The sequence below is a fragment of the Tasmannia lanceolata genome, unplaced genomic scaffold (assembly GCF_043159265.1).
Source record: "Tasmannia lanceolata isolate RefF3 unplaced genomic scaffold, GAP_Taslan_0.1 ptg000007l, whole genome shotgun sequence".
Taxonomy (NCBI): domain Eukaryota; kingdom Viridiplantae; phylum Streptophyta; class Magnoliopsida; order Canellales; family Winteraceae; genus Tasmannia; species Tasmannia lanceolata.
The window spans coordinates 5,828,128-5,845,691 of NW_027518684.1; the positions used below are offsets into that span (position 1 = coordinate 5,828,128).

At 37.1% G+C, this 17,564-nt stretch overlaps 1 protein-coding gene across 1 annotated transcript; it reads left to right on the plus strand.

The window, feature by feature from the left end:
* Positions 1-2,018: 2,018 nt before the first annotated feature.
* On the plus strand, positions 2,019-16,853 carry LOC143881595 (alanine aminotransferase 2-like). The gene is made up of 15 exons (XM_077384769.1): positions 2,019-2,267; positions 4,517-4,567; positions 5,234-5,284; positions 6,716-6,781; positions 6,860-6,921; positions 7,232-7,310; positions 7,407-7,511; positions 7,603-7,713; positions 7,979-8,116; positions 9,890-9,964; positions 10,647-10,767; positions 10,874-11,028; positions 11,231-11,305; positions 15,701-15,904; positions 16,470-16,853. Exons 1-15 carry the CDS (start codon positions 2,112-2,114, stop codon positions 16,584-16,586), a joined length of 1,566 nt encoding a protein of 521 aa, XP_077240884.1. The 5' UTR covers positions 2,019-2,111; the 3' UTR covers positions 16,587-16,853.
* The last annotated feature ends 711 nt before the right edge of the window (positions 16,854-17,564 follow it).

Consider the following 17,564-nt stretch of genomic DNA (forward strand, 5'->3'; position numbering starts at 1 on the left):
CCCGATTCACAAGGCTTCTTTAGTTCATTTAAATGTGTATTTGAACCGAGAGAACCTTCGGTTCGTTTCTATGTTGGAAAACTTTTTGGAACCCCGACGTTATTGTACTTTTTAAAACACTGACGTTATCTTTTCTCACTTATCTTTTGGTTTAGAACGGTAGACGTTATCTTTTCTCACTTATCTTTTCAACACGTGTCAGACATCCATCCGTCTCTAGGTATTTTCGACGGCCAAGATAGAACTAATGGGTATGCCGGTGGAAACTAATGGGTACGCCGGAGGAAATAATGTGTACGCCGATGGAAATAATGGTTACTAAGAGGGAAATAATGGGTACGCCGGCATAAATAATGGGTACGCTGATGGAAATAATTGTTACAGAGAGGGGAATAGGAATAATGGGTACACGGGCAGAAATAATGGGTACGCCGATGGAAATAATGGTTACAGAGAAGGAAATAATGGTTAGAGAGAAGGGTATTATTAGAATACGCCACCGTTACATATTGATGTCCACATGTTGTGGATCCGACCGTCTATTTATATTGGCGACTACCAAAATTTAAAGGAACCCAAGGACTCTGGGTTAGGAGAAAGATTTCAATCCAAACCAAACCGACTATATATAGAGCCGCTAGCATTCCAAAAAGTTTTTCAACACGTGTCGGGCATCCATCTGTCTCTAGGTATTTCCGACGGCCAAGATAGAAACGAACCCAAGGTTCTGTGACTTCTGTTGATTCAAATACCAGATGAACCAAACGAATCTCGTGAAACACACCAGTAATGAAGAAGGAGGCTGAATGACGTTTTTGTTGATGTCAGAAGGGTATGAGGGTCTTTTTCCAACCCGATTTTGATGATTAGCCCATATTTTGTTCTTGTTTTAAAAGGTGCCCGCAATCTGTATTTTCACTAAACATCAGCCCACATTATGTACTTTTCTCTTGGTAGTTTACTTTAAAAAAGGGAAATGATTTTCAGTACTCCATTCTTTTGATAAGATGCATGCAGCATCTTGTCGTTTAGTATTTAAAGGGCTCATGAGAGCTTTTTGAGAACGCCGTAAAATCTCTTTAAATGCTAGACGATAAGATTCTTCACTCATCTAATCAAAACATTGGGTCTTGATATCACTTCCATTGAAAAAAATAACTTTTTGGCTAAATTATAATTCTAGATGTCTAATTAGAACACATAGTTAAGCTTAGGACTATGGAAAATGCCCATTATGTACGACCTGATTCACCAGAAGCATTGAAGGATAATTATGCTGATAGATTGTTTTTAATATGGACTTGCAGTCAAAAAGTGATTATTAGAAGTGATTATTAGAATCAGAATCTCATTAGATTTTGAGTCAAATAATCAGTTTGAGTCAAAATCGATTCTCAACTCAACTCAACTCAACTAAGCCTTTGTCCCAAACTAGTTGGGGACGGCTAATGAATCCTCTAGAAAATTTTCACGAAGAAGATAAAAGGATCTACCCTCAAATCGATTCTAAAATTCAAAAAAGGACTTCCTGGTCCTTAGCATACAATTTCATTGATAAGAATCCATTAGATGAAGTACTGCTGCAGTGGACCTGCCTGAAACGGCTAGATCAGAAATCCATCACTTTCTATATAGCAAATTAATTTCTAGAGATCCCCAAAAGTTATATAATCGCTTGTAAGTCCTATTGGACACTAATTAAAGTCCAATTTTTGGACTCTCAAATCGGTTCTGAAAATCCAAAACAACAAACAGGACTCACAATCGGTTCTCAAAATCGAAAACAAACAGTGCCGAGGCAAAAACGAGACCCCCACGTCAGAAACTTTGTATGCACTCAAAACATATTGAGAAACAGAGAGAGATCTGTGTGTGTTTTTCTCAGACGACAAATGAGAAAGGTAAAATGAACGGCTGACCATGTATGTAATTCAGATGGGGTCCACCTATGTATGTCTAGATTCATCGAGTCCTGAGGAAAGTTCCTTAAAATAATAGATAACTGTGGGCTAGGGATTTTCGTCATTTTCAAGGGCGGTTTGGGGGTTTTTGACTCTGGGGTTTTGAACGTGACAAAGAATCGTACAGTCAGTTAAAAACCGCACGCCACGATGCGGAGATTCGCAGCAGATCGAGCGAAAAAACTAGCCCTCTCTTTTAAGGGCGCTCTCTATTCCCAATCTTCGTTTTCCTCTCCTTTTTCTTCTGATTCAGCAGATATGTCTTCTAAATCTGCTCCTGTTACTGTTGATACAATTAATCCAAAGGTATCATTTTTCTTCTCCTTCGTACCTTCTTTGATCTATTCAATTACATGGGTTGTCTTATTTTGTCTTTTTAAGGCAAGTTTGCTAGCCTACGTTTCGTTTTCTGCCTTTTTTGCATATGGGTTTTGTAATTTGTTGGATCTATTGGTTGCATGCGTGTTTTTTTAGTTCGTGGCTCTGAATCTTGGATTTTTTTTTACTTGGTTTCGTCTTATTTTTCTTTTTCTGTAGGCCTTTTTTTTTTGTTTACCTGGATGTTATTTTGTTTCTGCTTCTGTCTGCATCGGCTTACTTGGGAGTTCTATGATATTTAAGGTTATGGATTTAGTTTATTGTTTTACCTGGCTCTGTTTGGTTTTTTTTTTCTTTCTGTCCAAGATGGCAAGATCGATCCTTATTTAGTTATCTGTGTTGGGATTTGGGTTTTTGATTAATTTGTGATCTGTAATGTTGTTAGTGTTGCATGTTTTACCCCATCGATTTTTATTTTACTATTTCATTCCTGTGTATCGATTGGCTTTTCACTTTAATTACATGGTTTTCGGTTTTGGGCTTTTGGTCTATTGACAGTAGTATATGTCACATTGAGTTTTGTCTGGGAAAATTGGCCTTTAAACTTATCTTGAGTCCATGATTATTGTGTTCTGGTATTGGGGATTCATATTTGGAGGGACTGATATTGGTGGCAGCGGACAAGCTTTAGAAGCTTGTAAGTTGGTGTGACCTCAATCAGGCTCCGTGTCCAAGTCAACTTGAATCTTGATCATGCATTCAATAAATTTTGCGAGTTTAAAAAAGCTCATCTTGTCTTGATCATAATTTAGGGAATTGGTTCTCAGGCAGGATTTAGAATTATTTAATTTCCTGCTCCCTTAAGGGCCCGTTTGGATGCCGAGAAGATTTTGATTTGGATTTCTCACATTTGCAGCCCTTTTGTGTTGTGATTTGGATCCGGATCAAATTCTTGGATTTCCAAATCAGCGACTGACAGTGAAAAAAATCAGATTTCTAAATATGCTATTGAAATAAGTAATTGGAAATCCACAGATCTGGCAGTTTCCTTCACTCTCTTCGCTCCTCAACCTCTCCCCTCCAGTAGGAATTACCCCCTTCGCTCTCTGTCTCCCTCAACATGAGCTGGCGGATCTATTCATTTTGTATTCAATTCCAAATTCAAATACAAAATATGAGGTGTCCAAACGGGCCCTAATAGGGCGTCTTGATTGTACTTCTGCTAATTGTCTTTATCTTTGTTCCTTGTTGTTCCTCTATGGAAGGACTCTCTCAATCTTCCTGTATTATTAATGAAATTTGCTATTATTAAAAAAGAAAAGAAAAGAGGGAGCTTATCTTGCTGTATGACATATTATTCTTTTTAAAGCTGATCGCAGCTATTTTGTGTTTTATAAATTGAGTTTTCAGATATTTCTATTCGATGCATATGGTCAAAAGTATTTAATACTGAATTAAACTTATTGCGGGGTGAGAGATTCCTTCAAGTTGTATTGAAGAGCTATTGTGTGTGTGCGTGTCTTTTGTTTCAAAGGACCTTCCTTTTTCTTGTATTTTAGGGATATTTTGCTTGTAAGACTTCACCACATGGATCGCTAAATTATGATCATTTGATTGTTTGAAGAAGACAAAATTGTTAGCGGTCCATTCATATTGCTATCCAACCCAATATTTTTCAGCAGTAAAATATAAGTTACTTGATTTGTGTCTTTGAAAATCTTCGAGACATATTTCTTTCAGTAATCTGTCCATGAATATCGTGCTTCTTGTTGGAGCCTTCTCTTGCCAAAATTTATTAGATGAAATGTGTAGGGAATCCTACAGTTCTCTACTCACCTCAACTAAGCCTTTGTCCCAATCTAGCTGGGGTCGGGAAATGTGTAGGGAATCCTACAGTTCTGTTGTTAAAAAAATGTGAACTTTCATTGACTTTCTCTGCATTGAGCTCATAAGATAACAAAATTTAAGTTTGTTTTATGGCAACAAATTTTAAGTTTATTCTTAGCTTCGGGACATTGATGAGATGATTACAAAATACTTCCTTCGGAAATGACGATGCTTCTGTAAATGCATGAAGGTTTGAATAATGTGCATCTTGATTGTAAAGCTTTCCTAATAATTTTAATGCATGTGTGAATGATACAGTCACTTTTTTTATATTCTCTATACTGTCGTTTGTCTAGTACATTCATTTTTGTACAATATTTGACCTAGATACTCTTTTTCTTTTCCACCAGGTTATAAAATGCGAGTATGCTGTTCGTGGAGAGATCGTTACTCTTGCGCAGGTATTCCCAATCGCTAGTTGTGTTGTTCGCATATGTGCTTTTCTTGAGATTCTTCCTCCTAAATGAATCATAGTTACCTAGTTTAGTAATGTAGAATGAGTCACCAATTGAAAATCCAGAGTGCCAAATCACATAGCACTCATACGAGAATAAAGGTTTTGAATGCTGAACAATATGTTCATAGGAGTTCTTTCCCTGCTTAAAATGACAGCTAAGATTCATGTGATACTTATTTTGTGGGTTGTGGTGAAATTTTTGTCTTGTATTTTTATGCCTTACGGTCTTGTTTTATTGTTGTATCTAGTATGACTAAAACCAATGTACAAAATTTTACTGATCAACCCGGAGTTCAGGCGATTTAGCTGGATGTGTCCACACCATCCTCTAAGGGTTTACTCTCTCTTTTTTTTGAATCAGTGAGTTACAATCGACTCAAGCTGAGTCAAATGACTCAAGTATGCCAGAAGACCTATTTCTTGACTGATCTTTGTGTTTAATTAGTCTTCTTGCTTCTCATAGTAGTTTTATGTGCTGCGAGGTTTAGACCGATCCAAGTTGGAAGCAAATATCTTTTGGAATTGCTGAATTTACTGTTTCAGAAATCATGGTCTTTTACCATCAAATTCATCTATTGAAGATTGTTTGTTTAATGTTTTTGCTTCACAGAAATTGCAACAAGAGCTACAAACAAAGCCAGGTTCTCATCCCTTCGATGAGGTTTGTAATGTTATTCTTTTTCCCTTTTATGGGTCTGGGAAGAGTTTTGCTAGTGATTTGGGACAATTAATTGTTTCATAATAACAAGTAAGCTAATTTTATATGTTTTGTAATGGGCATATGGAAATGGGTATGTGTCAGTCATGGCAACTTTGAGAAGCCTGATATAGTGACACTAATGAACTACAGGAAATTATAAAATAAGCACTTGTGAAATACTGAATAAAGAATTGATGGACAAACTTGGTTTGGTGATATTTCTTCTAGACAAGGAGAAGTAAGAACACTGAAACTTGGAAAATGGAGCTTATCTTTTAAATTTAAAATAAAGTTTTGTGCAGAATGAGTTATACCTTGTCTAAGATTAGAAATACTTAAAAGATTAACAACCATACATTTGTTGCCATTCAAAAAAAAAGAAAAGAAGCAACCATACAGTTGTCTTATCCTTGTTAAGAGGGTGCAATTTAAAAGACAAAAAGATTACTCAAGCATCTTTAGAGGTATCTGAAAAGAAAGTTGCAGCACGTCGTATCGCTATAAATAGCATCCTTCATGTAAATTTTGAGAGAGAGAGAGAGAGAGAGAGAGAGAGAGAGAGAGAGAGAGAGAGAGAGAGAGAGAGAGAGTCCTTTGAGAAAGTGTATAATATACCACTAAAAACTGTATAAACTATTCACCATTTAAAAAAAAAAACTGTATAAACTATTAAAAATAATAAAATAAAATCCATCCAGTAGAAAAGTGGAAGGAGCATCCCAATGGCTTGAATTCTTTCTGGATGTTACATTTTTCAACTTGGCCAAGAGTTGGCTCTGGTTATTCATACCAATATTGATAAAAGAATAGGAACCTTTGCCATGACTCATGATGCATCGCGTCTAACACTTCTCACAGTAACAGAAAGGAGACACTCTTGTCTTGTTGATTTCTGTATACCTCTGTTCTTGTACAACTTCTTTCAAGATGTATTTACACTGTTACCCATGTCGATGCAATGTGAACAACAAAAGACTAAAGAAGGATTGTCTCCTTGTTGCTTAGGTTGGCAAGTTTTGTCGCATGTAATCATTCCTAGATAAATATCATTCATTGTTGTTGCATGCTAGCATCCATTGTGATTCACAAACAGGATCTGCACTTTCACAAGGATCTTTGCATGAAACTGCATATACCTGCATGGTTTCTGTGAGCATGTGTTATTACAAGCTGCTGACTTTGAGGAAAAAAATTATTATTTCCTATAAAAAAAACTTCCTAATTCTCGTGTGGGGCTTCTATTCTCACATAAAGTTCTTGTTTTAACAATTTGAAAGTGGGAGATGTTTTTTTAACTAACGAATGTATATTCAAAATCGTTCCATTAGGAATGAATAGATTTCCCTTGGTTGAACCTGATTGAGTGTGTTGAGTTTGCCTTTTCCTCTGCAGATACTCTACTGCAATATTGGAAATCCTCAGTCTCTAGGTCAACAGCCAATTACCTTTTTCAGAGAGGTTGGTGTATTGTAATTCTTCCATTGAAAGGTTAATTTCGGCCAGCTTTGATATTGAATTTTCACTCTTTTTTCTCAGGTTCTAGCACTATGCGACCATCCACCACTCCTGGACAAAGACGAAACTCACGCATTGTTCAGGTACATCATTCTATGTGCTCTTGGTTGACCAATCCTCTCTAAGGAGTTGTTGGTCCATCTTTCATGTTTATAAGACAATACTTGTATAATGTGAAATGTAATGAAAAAATCAGTCTTCTCTCCACATGTTCCCTATCTCTTCCTCCAATTTCATTATTTATCTCAAGGTATCTTAATGTATCATCATGTTCTGTAACATCACCTATCATTTAAAAATCTAACAATATAGAAAACGTTTTATAGGATTTATTATTAAATACTATTTTCCTTGCATGCTTTCGTATGCAAACTTCATTTCTGCTTGTTGCAGCTCGGATTCAATAGAAAGAGCTTGGCAGATTCTGGACCAGATTCCTGGTAGAGCTACAGGTGCTTATAGTCATAGTCAAGTAAGATCACATTTCCTCTCATCCATGCAATGATGTAAAAGTGAAAATGGTTTCCTCACGGGAAATGTAGGCTAATTCATGCGACCTCCTTATCAGGGTGTGAAGGGCTTGCGTGATTCAATTGCTGCTGGAATTGCTGATCGTGATGGTTTGCCTGCCAATGCAGATGACATTTTCTTAACTGATGGAGCAAGCCCTTCGGTACTTGTTTGAGCTTAAATGTTTGTTTGTTTTGTTAGCTTTTGATGCCATTGAATCGAAGCAAAATATAACTGTCTGCTGGTCTTCTCAGGTACATATGATGATGCAGTTGTTACTTAGATCTGAAAAAGATGGCATTCTTTGCCCCATTCCTCAGTACCCTTTGTACTCTGCCTCAATTACTCTCCATGGAGGCACTCTTGTATGTTACTGTGGATTTTGGTGTTTGCTTAAAGTTTGACTTTTATAATAAGCAATCAGCAATGTTCATAATCTCACCGACTTGGAACTCTATTAGTCGTGCTCCTATTACCATGTTCAAACTCCAAGATGTTGATGACAGGAGTTTTTGCTAAATCTGTGCATGTGACAGCGACTTTACTTAATTAAACTTAACGATTCCATGTCAAGTCCGAGTTTTTGAACATTGATAAAGAGCAAAGAAGTAATATTGGTCTTATTTTCAGGTACCATACTATCTAAATGAAGCAACAGGTTGGGGATTGGAGATTTCTGAGGTTAAAAAACAACTAGAAGCTGCTCAGTCCAAGGGTATAACTGTCAGGGCATTAGTAGTTATAAATCCTGGCAATCCGACCGGGCAGGTGAGCACTAAGCCAGGTTCCTTATATGGAGGCAATATTTTATGTTAGGAAAGCCAACAGCCAATGAGGCTGATACCTTCTGTGACATGGGCATAGTGGATAATATTTGTGTTACTTTTAAGATGATCAAGTAACCATGGTTTTAAATTTCGGTTTCGGCTAAAATTTGAACTTATCCGAAACCGAAATTTCAGGCGACATCTAGTATTGGCGCACGAAATCCCTGATTTTTGGGACGAAATTTCGATCGAAATTACCGATAATTTCGGTAATTTCGTTCGAAACTGTTTGACGGAATAAAAGATTATTATTTTAATATAAATTTCAACGAAATTCCCAAAATTTCTGAAATTTCGAACGAAATTTGTTAAATTTCAGGAATTTCAGTTTCGGTACCATTTCGTTTCGGTCCTCACCGAAATTTCGGATTTCGGTCGAAATTTAAAACCATGCAAGTAACCACAGCAGAATGTCAATAATACCCAGATATCTTCACAATGGACGCACCATTCAAGATTCATGATGAAGAGAAAAGATTCATCCATGGAATAAGAATTCAATGCATGTTGGTAGTTTTTTTTTTGCTCGATTAAAATTCAATCCATGGAATAAGAATTCAATGTATACATCTAGCCCTCCCCAAACCCCGCAATGGTGGAAGCCTTGTGCACTGGGCCGCCCTTTTGATCTATTAAAATTTGCCTTTATCTATAGAACAATAGCAGCCGTGTTAGACTGACATGGAGTGTGGTTTATTAGGAAAAGCCTAATTCATGTAATTTCTTGTTTTTTACTATTATACATTCTTTATGCAATTGAGTTTATTAAGATAAGTTTTTGTACTTTATACTTAGATATGTTTCCCATATCCTAACCTTATATGCATCATGGTTTATATATATATATATATATATATATATATATATATATATATATATATATATATATATATACATATGAGAAAAGTGTAGCTACACATACGTGTAGCTAACTTAGCTACACCAACGGCTTAAAATACAGTGGGCCCCACATTGTTTGGGTGATGCAAACCATTCATTTGATGGGCCCTCATATAGATAGGGTGTGCCCAAAAAATCAGCTCTATAGGATCATCCCAACCCTACGATTTGTGGAGGCAAAAATGGACGCCTAACAACCTTCACAAATCTGTCCATTTTTGCCTCCACAGTTTGAAGGGTGGGGATGATCCTATGGAGCTGATTTTTTGGGCACACCCTATCTATATGAGGGCCCATCAAATGAATGGTTTGCATCACCCAAACAATGTGGGGCCCACTGTATTTTAAGCCGTTGGTGTAGCTAAGTTAGCTACACGTATGTGTAGCTACACTTTTCTCATATATATATATATATATATATGGAGAAATTGTATGATGAAAGGCCGTATAAACACTTAAAGGTGGTACGCCAGAAGTATCACCCTTGATATTTGATCCAACAGCAGCTCCTCAAAAAGTGTGCTGCTGTTGGATCAAATATCAAGGATGGGATGATGGGTACGTGTTTATACGGCCCTCCATCCTATGTGCATATGATGTGTTGACATGTTGGGTTTCCCAAGTTCTCCTTGTCTGATGCCTCATGTCCTTGTCTAGCACTGGTTCCCATGAATGTTGTGTCTGAGCTACATGGCATCATCAAATATTTTTATGAAAGAGAAGGAACTGCTTTTGTGGGTCTCTGTTTTTATACTTCTGTAAAGCTTATGATCTCTATTTGTAAGCATTTTTTGGTGTTAATTCTTGCCTGCAGGTTCTCGCAGAGGACAACCAGCGGGAAATTGTGGAGTTCTGCAAGAAAGAAGGTCTTGTTCTTCTTGCTGACGAGGTGTGTAGCTACTGGTTATTATTCATAATGTTTGGACTTGGAAAATGAAAATTGCTGTCATTGGGTTGCTCCTTCTTGATTGGAATCCTGTATAATTTTTATTCCTACTTTTGCATTATAGAAATATGAAGTAGTGTGATCAATCTGTCACTTTTGGAGTTTGACTTTCCCAGTGCAATCTATAAGGGCCCATTTGGATACCTCCCATTTTGTATTTGGATTTGGAATTGAGTTTTGAATACAAAATGAATAGATCCGGCAGCTCATGTAGAGGGAGACAGAGAGGGAAGGGGGTACTTCCTAGTGGAGGGGAGAGGTTGAGGAGCAAAGAGGGTGAAGGAAACAGCCACATCTGTGGATTTCCAATTTCTTATTTCCACAGCAAATTTAGAAATTTGATTTTTTTCACTGTCAGCTGCTGAATTAGAAATCCAAGAATTTGATCCGATGCAAATTACAATGCAAAAAGGGCTGCAAATGTGAGAAATCCAAATCAAAATCTTCTCGGCATCCAAACGGGCCCTAAAAGAAATTAAAGTTATTATTAACATGGCCCGAGGTTAGTTGAACCAGATCGACTTGATTCAGATCTGATCCACTAAGGGGTTTAAAATTTGGATTCAAACATTGTTTCTGACAGAGTGGTTACTAATGCATTTCTGCTAACTGCAAATAATCACAGGTATACCAGGAAAACATTTATGTCGACAACAAGAAGTTCAACTCATTCAAGAAGATTTCCAGGTCAATGGGATATGGTGAGGAGGACATCGCTCTGGTATCATTCCATTCAGTTTCTAAAGGTATGTGATTCCTCTCTCAGATGATCAAATTTCAAATTAATTGTATAAATTATAAACCTTGAATTGTATTACTGGAAAACAATCAGTTTCTTTTTCTGACTGACAGGATACTACGGTGAGTGTGGCAAAAGAGGAGGTTACATGGAGGTTACTGGTTTCAGTGCCGATGTAAGAGAACAGATTTACAAGATAGCATCTGTAAATCTTTGTTCAAACATCTCAGGCCAGATTCTTGCAAGTCTTATCATGAATCCACCCAAGGTAAATTTTGTGTTTTTTTGTTTACTTCCAACTTCCAAGTAAAAGTTAACCATGTGTTTTTTAAAGACTCGAACCCCAAGACTGTTGTGATAATCATTTTCTAGTACTCGGTGGAATGAAATGGCTTTTAAGTCATATTTTTTTTCTTATTATTTGGTTTTAGTAGGTAATCACAACAAATAAGCTTTAAATGAATATGCAGGTTGGAGATGAATCTTTTGAATCCTATTCTGCGGAGAAAGACGGAATTCTATCTTCTTTAGCAAGGCGTGCAAAGGTAAGTTGGTCAGTGATTTTTGTTTTGCTAATTCAATACCTGTTTTTTTCCCTATAAATCAATTCAATTGTAAAGATTTGGGTTGCAGCAGATATTTTACCATGTATGGATAGTCAAAACATTCAGTCATTTTAATGCGAAAACATAACATGCTGCCTTGAAATGATAACACTCCTAGGTCAACACTCGAACAAAACAATTATTCTTCAATCCCCAAAGTCTTATGCTTAAAATTTCATCATATTCACACCCAGATAACTTCTCAGTAAATGGCATTTTTTTTTCATTTTGCCTTGAAGATGACATATTTGACATTGAAATGGAATGGTTAGGCTCTCTAGTTCAAAACCCTTAATATTTGATCTTTCAGTGGATTCATAAATCTTTGTGGTAGAACCTGATATGCACAACAGGCTTTGTTTCCTCTTGTAGTGGCTCCATTCAAATTTCTTAGTATACTACTGATAAAGCTACTCCTTCAGACGATACATAGAATGAAATCCTTACTTGTCGTTCACATATGTATGGGATCCATGTGTTAGAGACACTTAAGCACCTCATATTTGAGTCCAACATTCAAGCAGAGAAACCGAACCACAATTTAGGTCGTTTCTTGTCTAGCATGTTTTGATGGACAGTGATGTAGTGGACCCATGTTTATAATGTGAGCTCTCATAGCATTTTTACACTCATATTTGAGTCCAAAATGCAAGCAAAGTAACTTAACCACAATTTAAGTTGTTTCTTGTCTAGCATGTTCTGATTAAAAAATGATGTAGTGGGCCCAATGTTTATAATGTAGGCCTTATGTTGCTTGTTATGAGGGCCTTATAGTTTATATAGGTGCAAATCAAATTTTCATTGGCCTTACATCCCTTCGGAAGTAGGCCACGGTGATGGCCAACACTTGATGCATATAGCATGTTACTGTGTAATTGAGAACACTTGGAAACCAATGGTGTTCTATGTAATCAACAGTGGCAAACAACATCACAACTTACATTCTTTTTTTTTGGTGCAAGGTTAAATAATGAATAGCTTGAGTAGATTTTTCTCGAAACAGAAAATAGTTGAGTCGATGCATGATTACATGTCCCAGGACCATACATCTTGCCATAGTAGGTGGGCCACCTTGCGCCTCTAGCTGTTCCTGAGCGTTCCCATTTTAATCCCAGTCACCGGCTATGACCTATTCTAAGTTACTGTTGAAGCTCACAAGCTTCTGACAAGGATTGATCGACCACCAGATCCCCTTTAACCTGGTGCTGACCAGTGAATCTGGATCCGGCAGAAGGTAATGGTAAACTGAGCACAACACTCTCCCTTTGGCTATAATAGGACAACTTCAATATGCGTTTATGAATGGAAAAATGAACAATCATCGCACAACCAAAGCAAAGGATAGACAGGTTAGGCTTCCCAAATACCTAGACACACTTTCATTGCATTCAAACATCCCTACACAACCACTTCTCATTTTGGTGTTTTGTGAATTATTTTAGTATCCAAAGTCCAAACGAACATACTGGTGATGGGTGACTCCTTTCTCGTAGTCATCACATTAACTGAGGTTGAAAAACAGTCTTTATCAATTGAGCTAGAGGATCAACCCTTTTTGGGGAGTCTTTAATCAAGGTATCCAATGTAAATATTTGGCCAATGATACTTGTATAGTTTCCATGAGCTTTAGTCTCCAGATTTCCTGGCTACATGTATCACCTTCAACAGTCAAGTTGTTTTTTATTATTTCACATGTTAACACAAACCTGAGACTGTAATAAAGAATATGGAAGATCTTGAATATTTCATGTGCTAACGCAAACCTGAGACTGCGATCAAGAATTTGGAAGATCTTGAGCAAGAGGTAGCCTTTCGATGACACTAATTTAGAAATCAGATTAGGATTTAATCCCTTATTTATATAGAAATGTGCAAGAGGATAATTTTGTTCTTATGCGGTAACAAAAAGAACAAATATGAGACAGATGGTAATGAGGAAAGGAAAGATATCCTCTATGTTTTCTTGTGTTTCAGGCTTCAGTACCCTGCGCAGAAAACCAGCACCTTTGGAGTATTTTTTTTTTTTTTTTGAATGGTAGAATTCATTAAAAAAGACTGAGATGGTCGAAAAACACCTTGGGAGTATTTAGTCATGGTTTACAATGTAAATATTTGATCAATGGTGCTTGTATAGTTTCTGTGAGTTTTAATCTCCTGATTTCCTTAATGCTTATAGCACCCATAGTAGTCAAGTTGTGCTAGCGTATTTCACGTGTTAACTCAAACCTGAGACTGTAATCAAGAATTTGGAAGATCTTGTGCAAGGGATAGCCTTTCGATGACAGCAATTTTGAAATCAGATTAGGATGTGTGAGAGGATAATTTTGCCCTTATGTGGTAACATAAAGAAAAATGGTAATGTGGAAAGAAAAGATATCCACTATGTTCTCGAGTCTTTAATCGTGGTTTCCAATGTAAATATTTGATCAATGATGCTTGTATAGTTTCCATGAGCTTTAGTCTCCAGATCTCCCTGATACTTATAGCACCCGTAATAGTCAAATCGTGCTTGAGTATTTCACGTGTACACTCAAACCTGAGACTGTAATCAAGAATTTGGAAGATCTTGTGCAAGGGGCGTAGGCTCTTTGATGACACTAATTTGGAAATCAGATAAGGATTTAATCCCTTATTTATATACAAATGTGCGAGGATAATTTTGCCCTTATGCGGTAACAAAGAATAAATATGAGATAAATGGTAATGAGAAAGGAAAGATATGGTAGTTTGATACTCATAAATGATAGAAAACCTCCTTAAGAGTCCCCTCATCTATGGAAATATCCTTTCTATGCAAATGTGTAAGCATTCAACAATACTACCAATGTAATCGACAGATTTATTTTGATGCATGGAAGAGCGAGTGACATGAAACTATGGAATTGCTTCTGCTAAACAGAGTGACAATAGACCTCTATGTGAAGGTCCACAGTCCACTCATTAAACACATGGTTCATTGCTATCTAAACCACAATTATATTATTGCTAGACAGAGTGGGTCGCCGCATCAACACAGGAACACATGTTGGAATCCAACACTGGTTATCAAGTGTCGGATTTGGAAAATCTCAAAAAGAAAGATTTGTGGATTCACCAGAATACTGTAATTGATTCTCAAATTTTGATTTTGTATTAAATTTTTTAATAGATTAAGTAATATAATATTTTACTTCCATATAAAAAACTTACTATTAGAATATAAATGCTCAAATCATGTGGTAATTATAAAGTTGTGGTAGTAGTATTCACAAAAAAAAACACCGAATATAAGAGACCTAGAAGTGTTGCCGATAATCCTTAAGTATTGGAATTCAAGACGCGTCCGACACGGGTGCTTCACCCATTTAGAAGATTCTGTGTAACATTGTTTGAATAACCAGAAATTCCAAAGAATTTATGGCCTAAACTACACTTCTATTGTTGCTAAACAGAGTAGTGGAGCGCCGCACATTAAGATCTTTGAGTAAGCGGAAAAACCGAAGCATCCTTAAGATAGTGGTAGTCGTGGCTTTGATATCCTGGCACTGTTTGCAACCCACATGACAGAATTGGTAGAATCAGAGATCTGAGAACAGGTTATGTGATAATTCCATCAACAAACTCCCCTAAATCTTTCGCAAAGAGGAAATTCTACATCAAAATGGCTTACAAGGAATAGTTATTACTTCCATTTATCATGATAGCATAACTTGTACTCTATCATCCATACGTGCAAGATGTTAGGAAGGTTTTCCAGCCCTGCTACGCTAAGAAATTTAGAGAACTTGTGCTGGGAAAAAGCTGCTGTGGGAGATATCTATTCAGTAACTATAATAAGACAATCATGTTGGCACTCAAGTTATCGCATATGTATACAATTGAATCATGTTGGCATTCAGTAACTATAATAAGACAATCATGTTGGCACTCAAGTTATCGCATATGTATACAATTGAATCCGTGGTCCAATCTGCTCTTAATATCACATAAAAGGACAAACGTGAAAAAGAAAATATGGAAGTTCTAACGACAAATAGACTTATCTAACAGTGATTGGCATCATGAAATGAAAACTTCAAAGAGGAATCTTCTGTCAATTCCAAATGTGTCGTTGCTACTGCGGACTGTATCAGTCACAGACAATGGTAAAACTATAATTAAAATTAAAGTCAGGGCTATCTCTATAATAATAAGAGACACTGACAATCAATTCTTCAAAGTTTCCTTTTTAACTCGAAAGCACCCATTTACAACCTCTAACAGTTCCATTTTGTAACCGACTTCTCTTTAGTTTGAAATTCAAAAAGTTGAAGCACCCCTGAATGTTTCTGTTTCTTTTCGTATTCATGAACACAGACATTAGAAGATGCATTCAACAGTTTAGAGGGAGTTACCTGCAACAAGGCAGAGGGAGCAATGTATCTTTTCCCACGTCTTTACCTGCCTCAGAAAGCCATTGAAGCTGCAGAAGCAGTGAAGACAGCCCCAGATGCATTCTACGCTCGTCGCCTTCTCAATGCTACTGGAATTGTTGTCGTTCCTGGATCTGGCTTTGGACAGGTGAGTCTTCTTGTCATTGAATTTTTAGGAATTTAAGTTGCTGTATGGCACCTTAGTTGCAAAACAGTGATGTGTCATCAGGAAATTCAATGAATGATGTCCATCTTCCACGTAAATTTCTTGAGAAAACATTTTCCAGTTGGCATAGCATTCCCAAAATAGCACCATACGTGCATTATGTACATCACCTGAAGAAAAATGACCCCTTTTTCTGGCATCTGGAGTGTGTCATGGTTGCTTTGCTTTCATTTGGTGCGGAGGATGGTGCACCTCACGGCACACTGCTAATTTCCTGGAGTATAAAAAGTTCTTTTTTTCTGGGCCCTCTCGCATTTGGACACATTGGTCTTGTTCTTGAACTTTCAAATTAGTAGAAAATTCTGCATCTTGTTTCATTGACCAGAACATTCCCAGTCCCAATCGTCTTTGTATAGAACATCTGGACCAAAATCAAATGGTTTTGTAAAGTAGTTACACTGGATGAAATGTTGGGTCTCCTTTGTCGCTTTTCTTCTTGGGTGTGTGGGACTTACTGATGTTTGTTTTTGTGTTTGGTTGGAGAAAGGTACCTGGCACTTGGCATATCAGATGTACAATCCTGCCACCGGAGGATAAGATCCCAGCCATCGTCTCCCTCGTGACCACCTTCCATGAGTCATTCATGTCTGAGTTCCATGACTGAAATCATTCTCTCTGGTCTAAGTTTGGGTCAAGGACAATACAAATAAAACCTGCCCATCCATATTTTCCATGTTATGGATGCGTGTGTGATGCTTATTGCAGCTTTATAACTTATAAACTTGTCTCTTTATTTTATATCCTGAGAGGAACTCATTTCACATAATCTTATGTATTGGGGGCGGCAAGATGGAGGTCGATGTAGGTATAAAACGCTTCAGAGGAGAGTTTTTGCTATTGAAATTTCTAAATGGCATGCAAATTTTACCCATTTCTGTTACAAATTTAAGTACATTTCAACAAGGTTGAACGTTGTTCACTTTACTGGAGCAGAATTTTTTTTTTTTTTTTTTAAAGCTCATTTGTCATACATTCCAAAGCAGCCCTATTTGTAATCTAACATGCGATTGATATCTACAAACTGAAGGTGTTCGAGACCAAATAAGGGTTTCCGAGTGGAAAAAGGGATTCCATGCTTCTTGTAATAGATTTTATTGGATATCTTTCTCTCTCTCTCTCTCTCTCTCTCTCTCTCTCTCCTGCAAAAGTTAAATTTTTCTTAAATCAGCATAGTAGCCTTGTAGGTGCCATCAAACAGGCAAGATCCCAACACACTCCATTCTTATGGCTCATCATCGTGACGCCTAGAGGAGAAAGCAAAGTTATGAACTGCAGAAGAGCTGCTGATAGAGAGTCTTCACTTAAAAGAGAGGCAAAGTGAGACTATCCACAGAATCAGTACCTTCCCTAATGCTCTTGCCTACCTCTGCAGCCTTAATTTTGACGATTAAGAAGAAAATGATAATGACGATGGTTATGGTGATGGAGAGGCAAACTATTCTCTCTAGCAATCACTAGAGCTGAGGTAACAGAGATTCATTCTGACCCGCAAACAAATTTTCCGGCCGGCTCTTATTGTAGGAGATGCAGTGGCAATGCCCTAACTAGAACCTTCCCCCTCGCCCATGGCTCCTTTTATTAC

Excerpts from the sequence above, each read along its gene's own strand:
- LOC143881595 (XM_077384769.1), top strand. The coding sequence starts at position 2,112 with ATGCGGAGATTCGCAGCAGATCGAGCGAAAAAACTAGCCCTCTCTTTT. Across the intron at positions 6,922-7,231 it reads GAAACTCACGCATTGTTCAG|CTCGGATTCAATAGAAAGAG; the intron begins GTACATCATTCT and ends TGCTTGTTGCAG. Across the intron at positions 7,714-7,978 it reads CTCTCCATGGAGGCACTCTT|GTACCATACTATCTAAATGA; the intron begins GTATGTTACTGT and ends TCTTATTTTCAG.